Source organism: Fundulus heteroclitus, chromosome 7, assembly GCF_011125445.2.
Source record: "Fundulus heteroclitus isolate FHET01 chromosome 7, MU-UCD_Fhet_4.1, whole genome shotgun sequence".
Classification (NCBI taxonomy): domain Eukaryota; kingdom Metazoa; phylum Chordata; class Actinopteri; order Cyprinodontiformes; family Fundulidae; genus Fundulus; species Fundulus heteroclitus.
The window spans coordinates 15,407,541-15,423,414 of NC_046367.1; the positions used below are offsets into that span (position 1 = coordinate 15,407,541).

The window sequence follows — 15,874 nt, forward strand, 5'->3', positions numbered from 1 at the left end:
TAAATTAAATGAATAATGTTGGGTTTTTATGCAAACTATTGAGACAAGGGAACCAAATACAAAGGGCTGCCACACGTTTAATTTTCTTTTAAAGAATATGTTAAAAACTGTCATTCTTCCTCCTGAATTTTTTTTGTCACTTTATGCAGGTCTGTCACATAAAATCCCAGTGTGGCACACAATAGTTATAACATGACGCAGTGTCAGAAAGTTTAAGGCGTGTGAATACATTTGCAAGCGGCTGTTCCTTTTCTCCCTAAGTGGTTTCCTGAAATTACCCAAGCTGTCAGTTCATATCATTACTAAGTAGCTTTGTTAATAAAATCAAGATCAATTAAATATTGCAGGTGTCTGCCTCGTTAGACAGTCGGCTTCTTATGTAGGCAGCAAACGCTGCCACAGTGTCGCCGTGGTAGGAAACCGGATGTTGTTGCACAGCATTGAATTCAAGTTAGGAGCAACATAAATCGGCACCGTTGTCTGTATTGTTGCCTTTGTTTTGACACACAGCTAAAGACTCATTCTGACAGGCATCCTGTTTGTTTTTTTTTCTTCTTCATTCAGTCTATGGTGGCGTTTCTGAAGGACCCATCAGGGCCGCCGCTGTGGGAAGAGAACCCTGAAGCAAAAGATGTCGTCCACATCGAAACAGAGAAAGTAGGCAAAGACCTTAACAAACTTTTGATTTACAGTTACTGTGATCACAAGACTCCCGCCGAGCCGTTTGATGCAGTGCAGGGCCCTTCTCTTCGTTCACGTAGAGGCAAAATGTGCTTTTGAAGCTTGCAGAAACATTATTTTCACTTGTGCAACACAAAGCTGCGTACATAGGTTATATGTCAGATGTTGCTCTTCAAACAGCTGCTCAACCTTATGAGGATGGAGGGATTCTCAGGCAGCTCTCATCCTGCCAAATCTGATGGCGCTACCTTCATCTTCATAGCATTATTGCACACAACTTGTCAACTCAAGCTAAGAGTGACTACAGCTCGGTGAAAAGCCCTTTAAATTAATGAACAGCAGAGCTGACAGTTTGCAGTTTCTTGCCTTGGGGTTTTTTGAACGTGTCAACAAGAGATTATGCTGAATAAGGTGTTCTGGAAGTTGCTGAGATCATGCAGGTGATGACGAGGAGAGGGAACTAATATGAGGGCTCATTCATCTGCTCTCTAAAACCCAAAAGCCTCAATTTTGTTGGTGATGGGATGATTTGGACATGTCTAATGAAGGGTAATGCAGACATGATGTTGCCTTTTTTGACTTAAAAAAACAACAATTCTTTATTGTTTTTGATGCATAGCTTTTGTCACTGCCTAGAGAGGCACTAATCAGAAATCTGTGACCATTTCTGATATCTGTTTTTAAAAGGCAAGTTCTCTTCATGACCAATAATATAAAAAAATAACAAAAGTATTACCATTAAAAATAGATTTTCATTAATTATTTTAATAAGGAATGCAGATGACATTACACTGTTTGTCTAAGAGCACAGTTGTGTTCCTTTTAAAACAAGGGCAAAGTGATAACATAGTTGACATTTTAAACTTTTCTTTAGCATGTTCAACTAGTAATTGGGTTAGTTAACATTAATAATACTGCTCTCTTCAACTTAACCAACCCTGCTATTTAAACATTTGGATGAAATGGGAGCAGGGCACAAATGTGCAAATCAATATGAAAAAAACTAAAATCACCTCATAAAATATGAAATTGAAAATAATAAAAGGCCAACATTTCAAAATCAGAAATGTTTCAACATGGAGAGACAGAAGTTGCCTACCTGTTGTCTGCTGAAAGCCTTTCACTCTCTCAATCTCTCGCAGCCTGAATGAACCATACGTTTCTGGTATTTGAAAATGTTTGGTTTTAAAAAAAAAAAAAAAAAAAAAAAGCTTCTTAGATCATCTTTTGCTCATGAACAACAAGGTTTTCTCATTTTCTTTCTGTTTCCTTTTTAAGGACTTCAGGAAGCTGTTGAAGAAAGAGGAACGACCTGTACTCATGATGTTCTACGCTCCCTGTGAGTTTTTCTATTACTGCTAGTTATTCATATTAGCTGATGTTCATTTGGTTAAATCCGGTACGACGACAGTGTGCTGGGGGGGAAAAACTCTCCCTGCAGCTCAATTGGAAGGAAGACTAATAGTGAGAATTAGATTTCTCTGAATTCCTTCTTCTCAATTAGACTCCAGAGTGCAACTATGGAGGAGTACCCCCCTCCGCAATAACCTTTTAGTTGTTTTTATTAATCTGCGGTTTGAGAAGAAGATTATAGCAAAAGTGCTCAAAGCTCATAATGAGGGGGAAATTATTGCTTCAACGCACAAACCTACATGAAACTATATTAGTAGACAAAAAGCAGCAGGATGTCACGGCTGAATTCTAAACTCCTTCGACAATTTAAACAGGCAGGGTACATTTGAGCATATTTTAGACTAGAGTGCAGGGCACATCTATTAGTGCACTTGGAAAAGGTGTGTAAAAAGACAAATGTAGCTTTCATTGACATAAATCAATCTCACACTAAAAGTGTAGATAAGTCCCACATTTAATTTTGGTGCATTAGGTAAGTAAGAGGCAAAGAAATCCAATTTTAAGAAATTATTATTTTTAAGTCCCTCTTGGCACTATTATCAGTACCCCTTCTGTTAATATCTGGTAGTATTTCCTTTTTACCAACGGGTCTGCATTTTCTCTTCTGGGTCCATTTAGTTAAGTTAGAGCATACAGACAGAGGGGTCTCTGAGCAGTCCCCTTTGCTCACTCTCACTAGATTGGCCAGAATTATTGTCCTCTTTTATGGCTTCTTCTCACTACCAAGTTTATAAAGGATTTATAAAGGAGATGGTAAATGGTAAATGGCTTGTACTTGTATAGTGCTTTAACTAGTTTTGACAACCTCCAAAGCGCCTCACACTACAGTTCAGTCATTCTCCCATTCACACACACATTCACACCCTGACGGTGGTGAGCTATGTTAGTTGCCACAGCTGCCCTGGGGCAAACTGACAGTGGTGAGGCTGCCGTACACCTGCGCCACCACCAGCAGGCAATGCGGGTGAAGTGTCTTGCCCAAGGACACAACGACGGTGACAGTCGGGGGGGGGGGGAATCAAACCGGCAACCCTCCAATTGCAGGATGAACTCCCTAACCTCTGTGCCACCATCACCCGCTGGAGATTGGAGAACTAGATTTTTAACCAGTGAATCAATTCTGTGTTGTTTGTATTAAAGTTCAAATTGGGATCTATTAAAAACCAGAATCCACCAGATTTTGATTTAAAATTTGCTTCAAGAAAGGCTCACAGGAAATTTGAAAGACTACATTTTCCATAGCATCACAGATCATTAACAAAACTTGACAGTGGGCATGAGGGGGCGTTACCAACTGCTCATGCTTTAGGCCGATACTCGGCAGAGAAACCTGCAAAGTGACGTCATTCTGTTCCTGCAGCCCTGCTTTGGGAGTTCTTGACATATTCTGGGCCAAACTGTTTTCTCTTGTGGTGTCTGACAACTCTTGTGTAATTGACCACAGATTTGAAGTGGGTGTGGTTGCTACACTGACACATGGTGCAGTGGAAGGAACCTCTGAGCACTTCACAGGAGTTCTCCACCAGTTTTTTTTGAGCAGTGTCAAATGTCCCGCCTGAGAAAAAAACTAAACAAACAACAAAAACAAAAAATAGCTTTTTTTTTCTGACCCCATATGTTTGTTTGTGAAAATCTTAAACTGGTCAGGCCAAAGCAAACGTCATATAGTCCTAGCAGAAATAATCCGACTCCACGTGTTTACACCTGTTATGGTGGCACAGAAATGGCTTTTTCCCAGCATCACTGGCAAACAACCAATCAGTTTGCAGATGGTGTCTAATTGTTGTTATTTGGTGATCCAAGACGTCACTCTCTTTGTGGCAGATCTGTAAAAGGTTATATAAACTCTACTACCCCGCTACTCCAGTATGTTTGATTGTGTCTATAAATTATTCTCTTGGAAAATATTTAATTGTTGCAGAACAACTTCTCATTGCCTTTCCAAGTGTTGTTATGACGTATTTTCACAGGTTTGTTTCATATTTCATAGGCTATTGTAGTCTAATAGCAATTACACAAATTTCAGAAAGTTGACTGGAAACTGAAATGTGTAAACTCCAAGAATAATGAATTATTAAAATGTTTTCTTTACTAAACTTTATTTTCTATGTCCTTTTTGTTTTTATCTGCAGGGTGCGGCGTTTGCAAGAGAATGCAGCCTATTTTCCAGCAAGCAGCCACAGACACTAAAGGCAAATTTGTAAGTGTCTTTCCTGTCCTCTGTGCAATCGCAGCAAGGGTCCACAATCAGATCCCGTTTCTTCTGTTTTTCTGCAGAACAAAAGAGCAGTATAACTTTCTAGCTCAGATGGTTTTATTTAAGACGCCTTCAAATGTGTGCCATAGCTTTTAATTTCCTTTAATAACCCAGTTACCTTTAAATTAAATTCTGACTCTCTCTCTACTCTACCTAATTTATATATAATCCGATTTTTAGCAAGCGCAATGGTCGGTTCAGAGATTTGTGACATTGCTTTGAATAGTTTTGTTAATTTGTAGTTTTTGATATATATACTGTCCCTCACCTGTATGCCTGCCCCTGGAACTTTTCACATTTTGCCACCTCACAACCACAAGCTTCAAAGTAGGGCAAGGTGTCTTGCTCAATAAAATAGAAATCATATTGATCGATATAGATCATTATCAATAAACATGTATTTTAAGCGTATCCCTGACCATTTTATGTTGTTGCTTAATAGCCTTTTTTTAGATAAAGAGCACACAAAAACTGAATTCAAACTCAACACTTTATTCCACAAACTTTTTACCAAAACTGCAAGTTTAAAAATAAAATAAAAATAAAAACACATGCTCTCTGAACTCTTTGAAGCTGAGCTTGGCGACAGAGCGTTCCTGGGTCTGTCACCAAGAACGGCCTAGTCAAAGTCCAGACTAATTCCAGCTTAGAATCTGTAGCACAGCCTCAAAATTGATGTTCACAGTGCATCCAGTCTGACTGAGCTTGCGCGAAAGAGAGTGGGCAAAAATGTCAGACTTTGTGTGTAAGGCTAGAAGAGACAGAACACTAAAGACTTGCAGCTGTAACTTGAACAAAAGGTTAACAACAAAATATTGACTAAATACTAATACAGATGCATGCCGCAATTCTCAGAATTTTATTTTCAAAGCATTTTTTAAAACTGTTAATTTTCATTCCACCTCACACTAAAATGCTACTTTGTGTCGGTCTGACACGGTACTATGACAAAATATTCAACGTTAAAGGTAAATGAATACTCTTTGCAAGATAATCCATATATGGTTGCAGAATTTGACTGTTTTCAGCTTACACCTTTATCTGCAACTATTTAAAGACTAAAGTCCTTCCAGTTTGGGTTTCCAAGATCTATATAGATAGAATGGCACTTAAACATGCCTACTCGTGGTGCCCTCTCTGAGTTTCTTCCCCCTCCTGCAGTGAAGTGCCTTGGTAGGTATCTGCATCTGTGTTCTACTTCACTGGTCAGATGTGCCCTGAGAGGCTCAGAATTAATACTTGGTGCTTATTTACCTTCTGTCCAGCATTAGAAAGATAATCTAGGGGAGAGAAATGCCAGGTATGAGAAAGTGTGTGTGTGTTGGAGGGGGTGCGGCCGAGCTAGATTCTCAGAGGGCCTCTGTCACTCCTAGTGGACTCTTGTGTTGCTTTGAAGTGAACAATGAGTGGGTGCTTAACCAACTTGTGTAATCAAATTCTTGTAGTAGTCGAGGACAAGCAAAAGCATACATGCAACATCTGGTGTTTTCTTTTTTTTTTTTCATTTAGTGAGGCTGAAAAGAGGGGGGGGGGATAAAATAAAATAAAATTGGGAATTATTTTATTTCTACTAGTTAGGTAAATCTTTGGTTTTAGTTCTTATTACCTGTGCTTGCACAGAAAAAGAAGATTCTGGACAACCATTAAATGGTCGAAGTAAGTCACAGAGTTTAACACAACTCAGATATTCTCATTTTATATTTGGTTAGTTGTATTTATTATACAATGTACAGTTTAGTGCAATATTTGCTTTGAGGTGTTTTTCACTGATTGTGGTTTCAGTTGGTTGGACTTATGAAGCTCTTAAAGGAACTATACCTGGATTTATTTTTGCCTAGTTAGGAAGACTGCTTTTACACATTGTATTATCAGTTAAAAGACGTAATTTGATAACAGCAATTGACTAATTGATTGTGTGACTGTGCGAGTCCAGGAAGTGTTGACCATTCGCACAAGAAAATATCCTTTACCCAAGACATAGCCATTCATGTCAAAGAAGACAAAGAAAAGTCCCTAGATGAAGCCTTGTTTCCTCTGGAGGATTGTGCTCGAGCTTTAGGCATGTGTTTAGTCTTGTGGATGTTGTGGGTTTCTCGTTGGGGAAAAGATTGATGGGGAGGGGCTTACAGATCAAACTAAACTGTTCTCACTCACAGTTTGCATTTGTGCAGAATCGGGTATAGTTCCTTTAATGGTTTTAGGTAAAACTTGGATATTTTCTCACTCACTTTGTATCTGAATTATCATGTGTTTGAAAAACTCAGTATTCTGTCATAGTAAGTGACACTAAAGTGGGGCCCCATAAGTTCTCTCCATTTGAAAATCACCATCACACAAAGTAATTCATAATGCTTTAAAAAAACTGATTCTTAAAGGTATATAGCCACATTATATGCCTATAAAAAAAGACCAAAAACCGTTTGATCATGATAAAATAAGGTTATATACACCAAGCGTCCATCCTAATAGTGTATTGATAATCCGTTTTGAGCCTAAATATAACTCCAACACCAGGCACAATGAGCAGATACAAACAGATGTGGCGCCATCTACCTGCAGTATCACAGAACTATCAGAAAACCAATAATAAAATAAATAGAAATGAATAAATCAATATTAATAATAATGCCTAACTGAGCCTGATCCTCTGAAATGCCTCGCTGTAAAGCGGCAGCTTGGCGTGATTGAAGACCAACCTGTATTAATTAAACAAACCTATATATCTATTTATAATGTTTTTACTTCAGACTGTAGAGGCTAACTAAAAAGAGCATTGCTTTTACTAATGTCACAGTATAAATGAGAACATTTACTCACATCAATTAACTCTACAGTCACATCCCGGCAGCTTTAGCGTCCGCTTCAGTGAACACCAACGTTCATGCTTCTTTCATAAAACCTTTTATATGCAAAGGTATGAATTTAAAAAAATGTCAAATAACGTGGCAATGCACCTTTTAAACAACCTTGGGATCTGGCTAAAAAGTTTTAAAACTCAACCTCCAATCGACCCACAACAATCCTGAGCAGCAGCCTCCAAATTTCTGTCTGTTATTTAAATAGAAAACAGCTACAAGACATTTCTTTTATAGTGCCCTTTTAGGGCACGATTTCCTTTCAAACTTTTTTATTTTTTTTTATTATCTTGGAGCGTTCTGATGGCAGCTAACCTGCTTTGATGTCTGATGTCCTTTCCTCTTTCCTCCGCCGTCACTTTTCATCCCCTCCTTGACAACTCACGGCCCGGCTTTTCTTTCATTTCCCGATCTGTTCCTCAGGTACTGGCAGGGATGAATGTGCACCCGGCTGAGTTTGACGGCCTTAAGCAGGAGTACAACGTCAAAGGCTATCCGACCTTCTGCTACTTTGAGTAAGTTGAGTCATCTCATTAGCTTCGTTTTTTTTTTTTTAGGCTTAGCTCCTCGCTTTCCAAGCTAAAGAACATCAGGGAGGAAGCTACTTCAAAAAGAAAATCTAATCTCTTACACACAAACAAGGATGAAGGTAGCAGACCTATATAGCCTAAAAACGTAGCCTTGAAGTATTCATATTACTTCTGGCTGGGTTGCTAAAGTTTTTAGAAACATTGGGTTCCTTTTTCAGAAAAGTACACTCACAAAATTGCGGTGGCCTGTAGTGAACAAATGGTGTGCAGTGGTTATTGGTTTTGGCTTTCATCTTCTCTTGTAATATCCTAAAAGGTTTGAGCATGCAGAGAGGTTGTCCTCAGTCCTGGGTCCTTTCTCATTAGCTCCCTTCCACGGGCTTTCTGTAGGATCTAGGTTTGGGGACTGAGAGGACCATAGAAGAAGGTACAGTTAGAGTCTTTTGGCGAAATTCTGTGTTGATTCAAAGGTTTTGGATCCCTATCCCAGCTTCAGTTTGGTATTGCAGCTCCAGCAGAAAGTCTCCTAAAATCTCGAAAAGGTCACAATATCAAACACTCTGAGGAAATTTCCAGGACCCTCAGGAGAGAAATATAAAAAAAAGAACTAAAAAGTAGTATTTATGCAGTAGCCATGGTGCAGATGATATGGAAATTAAGCAGTGTTAAGGATAATGTATACAAAAAGGGACAGTTGAGGGTCAAAGAAAGTACACTGCAGCAATGTGGCATGCACCCTGAATACTTCCTAACTATTCGATTACCAGGATGCCGGCGTGCTCCGTGTCTTATTCCTCCTGCTCGAGCTTTATCATCCCCATTTCCACATTAAATACTCTTTCATTCCAGTCTGGCCTTTTAATTAGGCCGGGACTGATTAAGTGCCTCTGTGGTTAGAAATTGCGTGTGCTCTTCCTCTCTTCCTGTACATCCGCGCGTATCTCCATCAGGCGGTGTGTGCGCCGTGCATATGGCGACGCACGTGCACACACCCGCGCGCTTGCTTGTAGCCGTACCAGAGCCAGTCTGTTAGCTGGAAGTGCATTAGTGTCTGAGCAAAGCTAGCTAATGACCGTCCAAGTCCATTGGCTTCAATAATGAGCCCCTCGCTGATAAACTGCAGCTAATCACAGTGGGGTAAATCAGCATCAACACCTTCAGTTATCTCACAGTAGCACTCGCTGGAAGACGAACTTTTTCAAGGTCTTCCAGCGTTTTTTAGTCCTGCAGTATGGGAAAGTATCATTCCCAAGAGTTTAGCCCAACCTAACAAGCTACATTAAAATAAAAAAAAAAGAAAGAGCCTTTTTATCCTTGCTTTGTCCTCCTACAAAGAAAATCCTCCGAGACCGTCAGCCAGGCGTTTATGTCAAAATTTCCTCAGCGTGATTTTGCAAGGTTTTATTGTACTTTACAGCTGTAGAGATAAAACCTTGGAATCCAGAAATGGTCATAAATCTTACTGATTGCATTTCCAAGCAGCCACTCTCTTCCCATGGAAGTCATTTCACTTAAAAAGCAGGTTTTAAGCCCCGGATCCCAGTGAGTGCAATCATATATCACCTTTAATCATGTCCGCTCCATCTCTCAGGAGCTCTAACTGCAGTCGTCACCGCCATCTGTGTTTGGCGAGTCGTTCTGCGTGGAGCTGCGGTTACTGACACCGATCCGATGGCGCTGGCCTCAGCCACCATGTGTGCTTCTCTGCCATTTAGTCACAGAGAAGGAACAGTAGGAAGTTACTCTAGAGATCTGCTTAGGTTGTCAATCTTTTCATTCTGTGGAGCTAAGGCTGTTTCAGTCTAATTTTAAACGTGTTGCAGGTGCATAAAAGAAATGTGAGGTCACCATTTTCAAGCTTAAAATAGTAACTACAATATAGAGGAAAGCATACCAAAAACTTGTTTTAATGCTCCAAAGATGTCTTTAGAGTTTGAGCTGCTATCTTACTTAAAGGTGTAAACCTTGATCTTGGGGTTTTTTTTAGCCAAGAGATTTTCAGATCTCACTTTTTGACCACATTGAGTTTTTTTTAATGCCAGTTCTACAGTATGAAGAGAGATGAGAAACCATACTGCTGGCTTACAAAAAAAAAAAAAAAAACTTGCTCACCGTCAGCGATCAAACAGTGCTGAACACTGAAAGTTATCTTGCGAGACGTATTTTTCTTTTGATGCTGAAATGGTGTTATTTTTCCTTATATGAAACATTTTATTAATAGAGCAACTGTCAGGAACGCTGAATAAATTGCAAGGTTGCCCTTGACTTTTTTTTCCCCCCTTTTAACAAGCAAGTCATTAGGCAGAAATTGTGCTAATGCAGAACATGGTGCTGTGGATAAGTGGTGCAGGAAAAGCCTGGACTGTGCATCTGTTATTTCCGACTGTTAATGATCAGAGCGCTATGCCAGGAGTTTATTCACCTTATGGCATAAAAAGCCCCAAACTCCACAAATGAAAGGGAAGCAACTAGGAACCGTTCTCTCTATCTAGATCAGATACAATGCCTTGTCACGTTACAGCCTCAAACTTCAAAGATAGGGGATTATTTGGCACAAGATAAAGCACAATGATGAAGTGGAGGAACAATTGCACAGGGTTTTCATTTTTTTATCAGCTTTGCATATCTAGGGAATGGGATTTTTACAGGATATTTCTGTCAACTCTAACCAGCCTCTGTGTCCCTGCTGAAGACCATCATCCCCACAGCGTGATGCTGCCATTTTTCCCGAATGAAATGCCAGGTTTAGCTGGATGTGGAGTGTTCGCTTTTTGCCACACAGATCGTTTTATTAGAAGGCTTGGTTGGTTTTCTGTTGTACTAAATTGTTTCCATTTCTGGATGTCAGACTGAATAAGGCTCGATGAGATGTTGAAAGCTTGGTTTATCGTTCAATGGGTGGTTGTTTTTAGCTGGATTGACCATCAGCTAAGTATCTTCACAAACTTTTCAGATTTATTTAAAGTATAGGTGAGTCCTTTTGGGTTATGACTTTATAGTACTAACCAATCAACTTCAAAAAATATAAATATTGTATTTGGTTTATTATAAGGTAAAGATTGTTCAGTTGTTGACTTAAAATTTAGCAGTGATCTTCTTTTGTTCTAGGAAGGGCAAATTCCTTCATCACTATGAAAACTACGGCGCTACACCCAAGGATATAGCGGATTGGCTAAAGAAGTAAGTATGGTGCTTGTCTCAACCAGCTGTTGGCTTTTTTTTTTTTTCTAGTAGCTGACCTTGGAGTTGTTAAAATGTTGACTTCAGACTAGAGGGGATTTCCCTTTATGAATCCATAATACCCTTATGTTTTATTTCCTATTAATTTAACTACTAAAACCCAACAATTGGAACCTCGGAGAGAGAATGAACTCTTTGATCGAGCTTAAAAGTAGCCCGGTGCCACCTCCATCTTTGACTTTCTGTCAACACCTTTTATCTGTAGTGTGATCTTCATCACACCGTTTTTGCCTTGACACCCCTGACTCGCCTCGTCACGCTGTCATCAATCTACACCTCCTTTCCCCTTGTCTCATTTTTGTTTCCACCTTGTCTCCAAATCTCTGCCTGTAAGTCCTTCTCTTTGTCTGGAGAGAACTAGCAGTGTTCACTGGGCTGCTACCAGAAGGGACAAATCAGGGCTTCACCGCTCTCTCAGGAAACGATGTGAGAGAGGCAGGGGATTGATTCCAGCTAGTCTTTATAGCTCCAGGGACATAATTGTTCTGCTTATCAGGAGGCTAAAACTATTGCTTTAGAAATGGCTTCAAGCTTAGCTACCATTAATAATCCTGCATATAGGTGTCCTGTACTTTAAATCTGATTACAAGGTTCTTCACCTGGAAACGTTAGGAACCGCATTTGCGTGTTTTCCATGTCTGGATGATTATGGTAAAAGACGACAGAGGGAAAAAAACTGTTTGTTAGATGTTACCTATTATATTGTCTGAATGTCCTTGTATCCATCCTTTCTTATGTTTCCTTTATTTCCTCCTTTTCCTTTCTTCCTCCATTTCTTGTCTTCCCCATTCTAGCTTTCCTTCTGTATCTCCTTTTTTCAGTCTTTCTTTCTTTTCTTCCTTCGTTCCATTCATCCGTCCTTCCTTCTGTCTTTTCTGTGTCCTTCCTTTTTTCATTCTTTCTTTCTTCCGTGCTCCCTCCATCTGGAATGGAAAATATGTCCTGTTGTCATGATATGATAAAAAATATATATACTTTTATGCACAAGGCTGTAATTATTATTCCTGGGTCACTGTCTTGTGTTATGAAAAGAAGTTCCTTTAGATGATTTTACCAATGCTCACCTTTAAAATTAGATCATTAATTTGCACACGGGGCCCCTCAGAAACCTCATCACATTTGCAGTTTGTCATCTCAAAGGATTATTTTATCTGGAGATTCAGCAGATGACAGCAAGCTGAAATGGGTTTTTGATATAAGATGTACCAAAAAGGTTCACAGGAGTTTTTTCGTTTTACAGCACTTTTTTTCACCTCCATTTTCCAGTTTTTGTCCCAGTTACATTCTCAAGTTTTGATTAAGTTTCTCATAATATCAGATACAGCAGTTTTGTTAGATCTTTTAATTCCCTACTCAGTTTTGCTTTCTCTGCTTTCCTACTGGCCCAAATCCTTATCTTATGCTGTCAGTAACAACAGTTAGGCACTGCTGAACTCAAACTATGTTATTGACAAATACTGCTGTGGCTTAATATTACACAAAGGAATAACAGCAGTCGTGTACTATTATTCATATCTAGGCAACTAAATGTATAATATCACATGTTAGCCAAGCACTGCAGAGATCTGATTCTTGGTTTTCTACAAGTCAAGTCCATGTATGATGGAGAAAAGCCGCTGTAAACAATATGTGCATAAAATTAAAACCTCATTAATTAACCTCAATGCAAAACTTTTGCTATATAGAGTACTTTAAATTAACACGTTCTTGGAAATGTATATTTTTACTTTATAATAATTTATAATGGGGGATGTATCCCCCATCAGAGCGTTAAGCGTTGTAGCCTTGCTATACTTCTGCTACTGTTGCATATGCAGTTTTATCTGCAGCTAAGCCAGACTGCCACAATTTTTGGGCATGCTGAAAAATCCCAGAGCATGAGGCTCACTACTCTGTGCCTTTATATACTGTATGATGCAAATATGCGCCACTGCTAATTGATGCGTTCAAACGTTGCTATATCAAGGCAATAACATTACCGAGGCTGCATCCAAAAGGTCTAATTGGTAAGGACTCTTCAGCCAAAACGGAAGTGGGTCAATAGGTAGATAGATAGTGTAACAGAGTAACGGGAAAGTTTTAAATCAAAGGAAGCAATGAAATTGTGATGAAATATAACGTATGTATACATATGTTAATCTTTAAAAATAAACTATGTAAAAAAAAATTATATAACTAAAACAATTAAAAATAAATAAAATCATTGCCAGTCAACTTTGTTTAAGAAGACAATAAGTAGTAGGACCAGTTTTTGTCATCTTAGAACATTTCTGATGCAGCCAGAATTTCATAACCTGACAACAGCCAGATGCATGTCTCGCTCCGCCTAGCTCCACTCACATACATCTGGGACACCGCCATAGGAACTGCCTTTATTGAAGGCTGGGCCTTATCAAAAATTCTTGCATATGATTGGATAAGCCACTTGTCGGTCATCTTTATCGACGTGCTATTTCAACCACTCACACCGAAGCTAACCCGTGACGCTGATGAGAGCGACGCAGGAAAAAAAAACAACTTTTTTTTTGTATGTGTTTGCGGCTCTAGAGGCACGCGTTTTATTGACAGTGAGCTGACAGGAAGAGGGGGGAAGACAGGTGGCAAAGCGCCGCGGGTCGGAGTCGATCCCGGGCCGACCGCGTTGAGAACTAAAGACCTCCTAATATGGTTCGCACTAACCACTCCGGGGCGCGTCCGCTGCAGACGCGCCCTGGAAAACAAAACTTGCCAAATCCGGTCGGGAGGAGGGTGAAAACATCGTTTCCACCAACAAAAGCCTTCTGAGCCGTTCTCTGATGTTCTTTTAATGAAACAATATTAGGTAGATTGGACAACACGGAAGAAATAGCAGCATCAATGTTAACGCTTGCTTCCTCGACGAACCGCCATTGCTATCAAAACAGTCTCACGTCATGGTCGCGTCTCCACTACGTCACATCTATGAAACTCCAGCACTGCGTCCTGATTGGCCCGACAATAAAATTGGTTGGAGAAATCACTTTCACGGGCGATTTCCCAGATGTATGTGAGTGGAGCTAGGCGGAGTGAGACCTGCATCTGGCTGTTGTCAGGTTAAGAATCTCATGCTAGGCTCTGCAGACTCTTCATCTGCACTGATGAAGATTCACTTCAGAAGGGTGAATGTTGGAAATGGCTCCAACTGATGTCACCACAACCTGCTTTCTGATGAATTCAGCTAATATTTTTTTTAACACTTGAAGACACTCATCAGAGATGTAACGTCAAGACCAAAGTAATACACCCTGTCTTGACACAATTAAACACAGAAATCTACACATTTCATCAAAATGCAAATACTGTGCAAAAAATGGAATGTATTAAAAGCAAGAATTAGTCAGGTGACAGGACTTGATCTTACACAAAACGTCTTCTTTTGCTTCACTTTGTCACTCCGATGTAAGGATTTATTTTTGAGTAGCAGGCATACAAGCAGCAGTGTGACTGCAGCTTAAAAAATACCTGCAGTCTGCAATCTTTAATAGTGTTAAAGAATAGCTTTCTCTCTTGTCATGCCTTACCAGCTCTGTACTGCAGATGTTTTGTATTGATTAGTCTTTCTACCTTCAATTTTATTTCAGCATTTCAACTGTTTAAGATTTCAGATTAGATTCAGGATTCTATTGTTGCCTGAATCGAAATGTTTTGACTGCATATTTCTGTGCGCCTCTGATTGGATCTGACCCTTACTTTGCTTCTTTAAACATTCATCAATAAACCATTGTGATCCATTGTGTTCCTGTTTTTTATTGTCATTATTTTTACGTTGCTGCTGCGTCTATCTTTTGTATGTGTTTGTGACATTAGTGCAAGTTGATCTTGGCTTTCTGTTTCTGAGGCCTATTAAGTGATATTTTTTCTTCTTTGTGGTCCTCTAGTAGCATTTGATCTTGTGAAGTTTTTCAAGTTTGTGAATTTAAGAATGTACTTCCTGGAAGGCCTGCCTCACTTGTCTGGTTAGTGTAAAGACTTTCTTTTCAACATACTGTATAGATTTCGCCATCTCCCAAAGCTGTTTTCTTCAGCTGATGTTCTAGCCTTTTTTCCGTAGCTGAACTCACGCAGCGGAACCATTTTTCAGGATATAAAATTGTCAGTCCTGCTTAATGATCCCGTTTTTTCCTCTTTGATGGATTCGCTTTGTTTCTGTAGCCTAATTATGGGCTTTTTAGAGTTTGTTTGTCTCAGGCTAAGTCTAATTCAAATGTAATCCTTAAAAATTCCCTCAAGACGTTTCACTTGCTTAACTAGAGAATAACTAAAATAGAAGCACCCCCCATCTGAACACGAGACATTTATATTCCCGCTGGATTTGTCAGTTCTAGCCATTGAAAACATACATTTCTTAAATGCTTCCTCCTAATTTGTGATCATAGCTTTCATATAACTGTAACTTGTATTTACTCAGTAAATAGTTAGAAACTTATAATGTTGCTGTGTATATTTGGTTCCAGGATTATTTGTCCAGAAATTTGAGGACCTAACAGAATTTTAGATTTAATGCCTGCAAGATGAATTCTCGTGGTATTTGTGCGTTCACAAACACACAAGAATCCATCTTGTCCCGCTCCGGCTTCAACCGTTTGTGTCCGAACCAAAAAACGGTTTGGGCCAATCACGTTGGGTCAAGTATTGTGGTTAAAGGCGGGACATACGGGCGCAACGAAAGCAAGAGCTGACAACCCCACAGCCGAACCAGCATAAACATGGCAGCGCAGGAGGACGCATGTACATCTGTTTTCCACGATTTCACAAAGAAGAACAGCAAGAAGTGCCCTGACTAGCGTAACTTGTAGTTTCTCATGACCTCTGCAACTTGCGTTTTAATTTGATACTGATTGGTTTAACCAAATATTGGTAGGCGGGCACTAGGTGTCGCT

The 15,874-nt window shown here is 39.5% G+C and overlaps 1 protein-coding gene across 1 annotated transcript in view; it reads left to right on the forward strand.

The window, feature by feature from the left end:
* pdia5 (protein disulfide isomerase family A, member 5) overlaps positions 1-15,874 on the forward strand; it is a 90,614-nt gene that overhangs the window by 37,785 nt on the left and 36,955 nt on the right. The window contains exons 6-10 of the mRNA XM_036139026.1: positions 565-657; positions 1,960-2,020; positions 4,227-4,294; positions 7,630-7,721; positions 10,845-10,916. Of these exons, the coding sequence (XP_035994919.1) occupies positions 565-657; positions 1,960-2,020; positions 4,227-4,294; positions 7,630-7,721; positions 10,845-10,916 (386 nt within the window). The remainder of the gene's footprint in view (positions 1-564; positions 658-1,959; positions 2,021-4,226; positions 4,295-7,629; positions 7,722-10,844; positions 10,917-15,874) is intronic.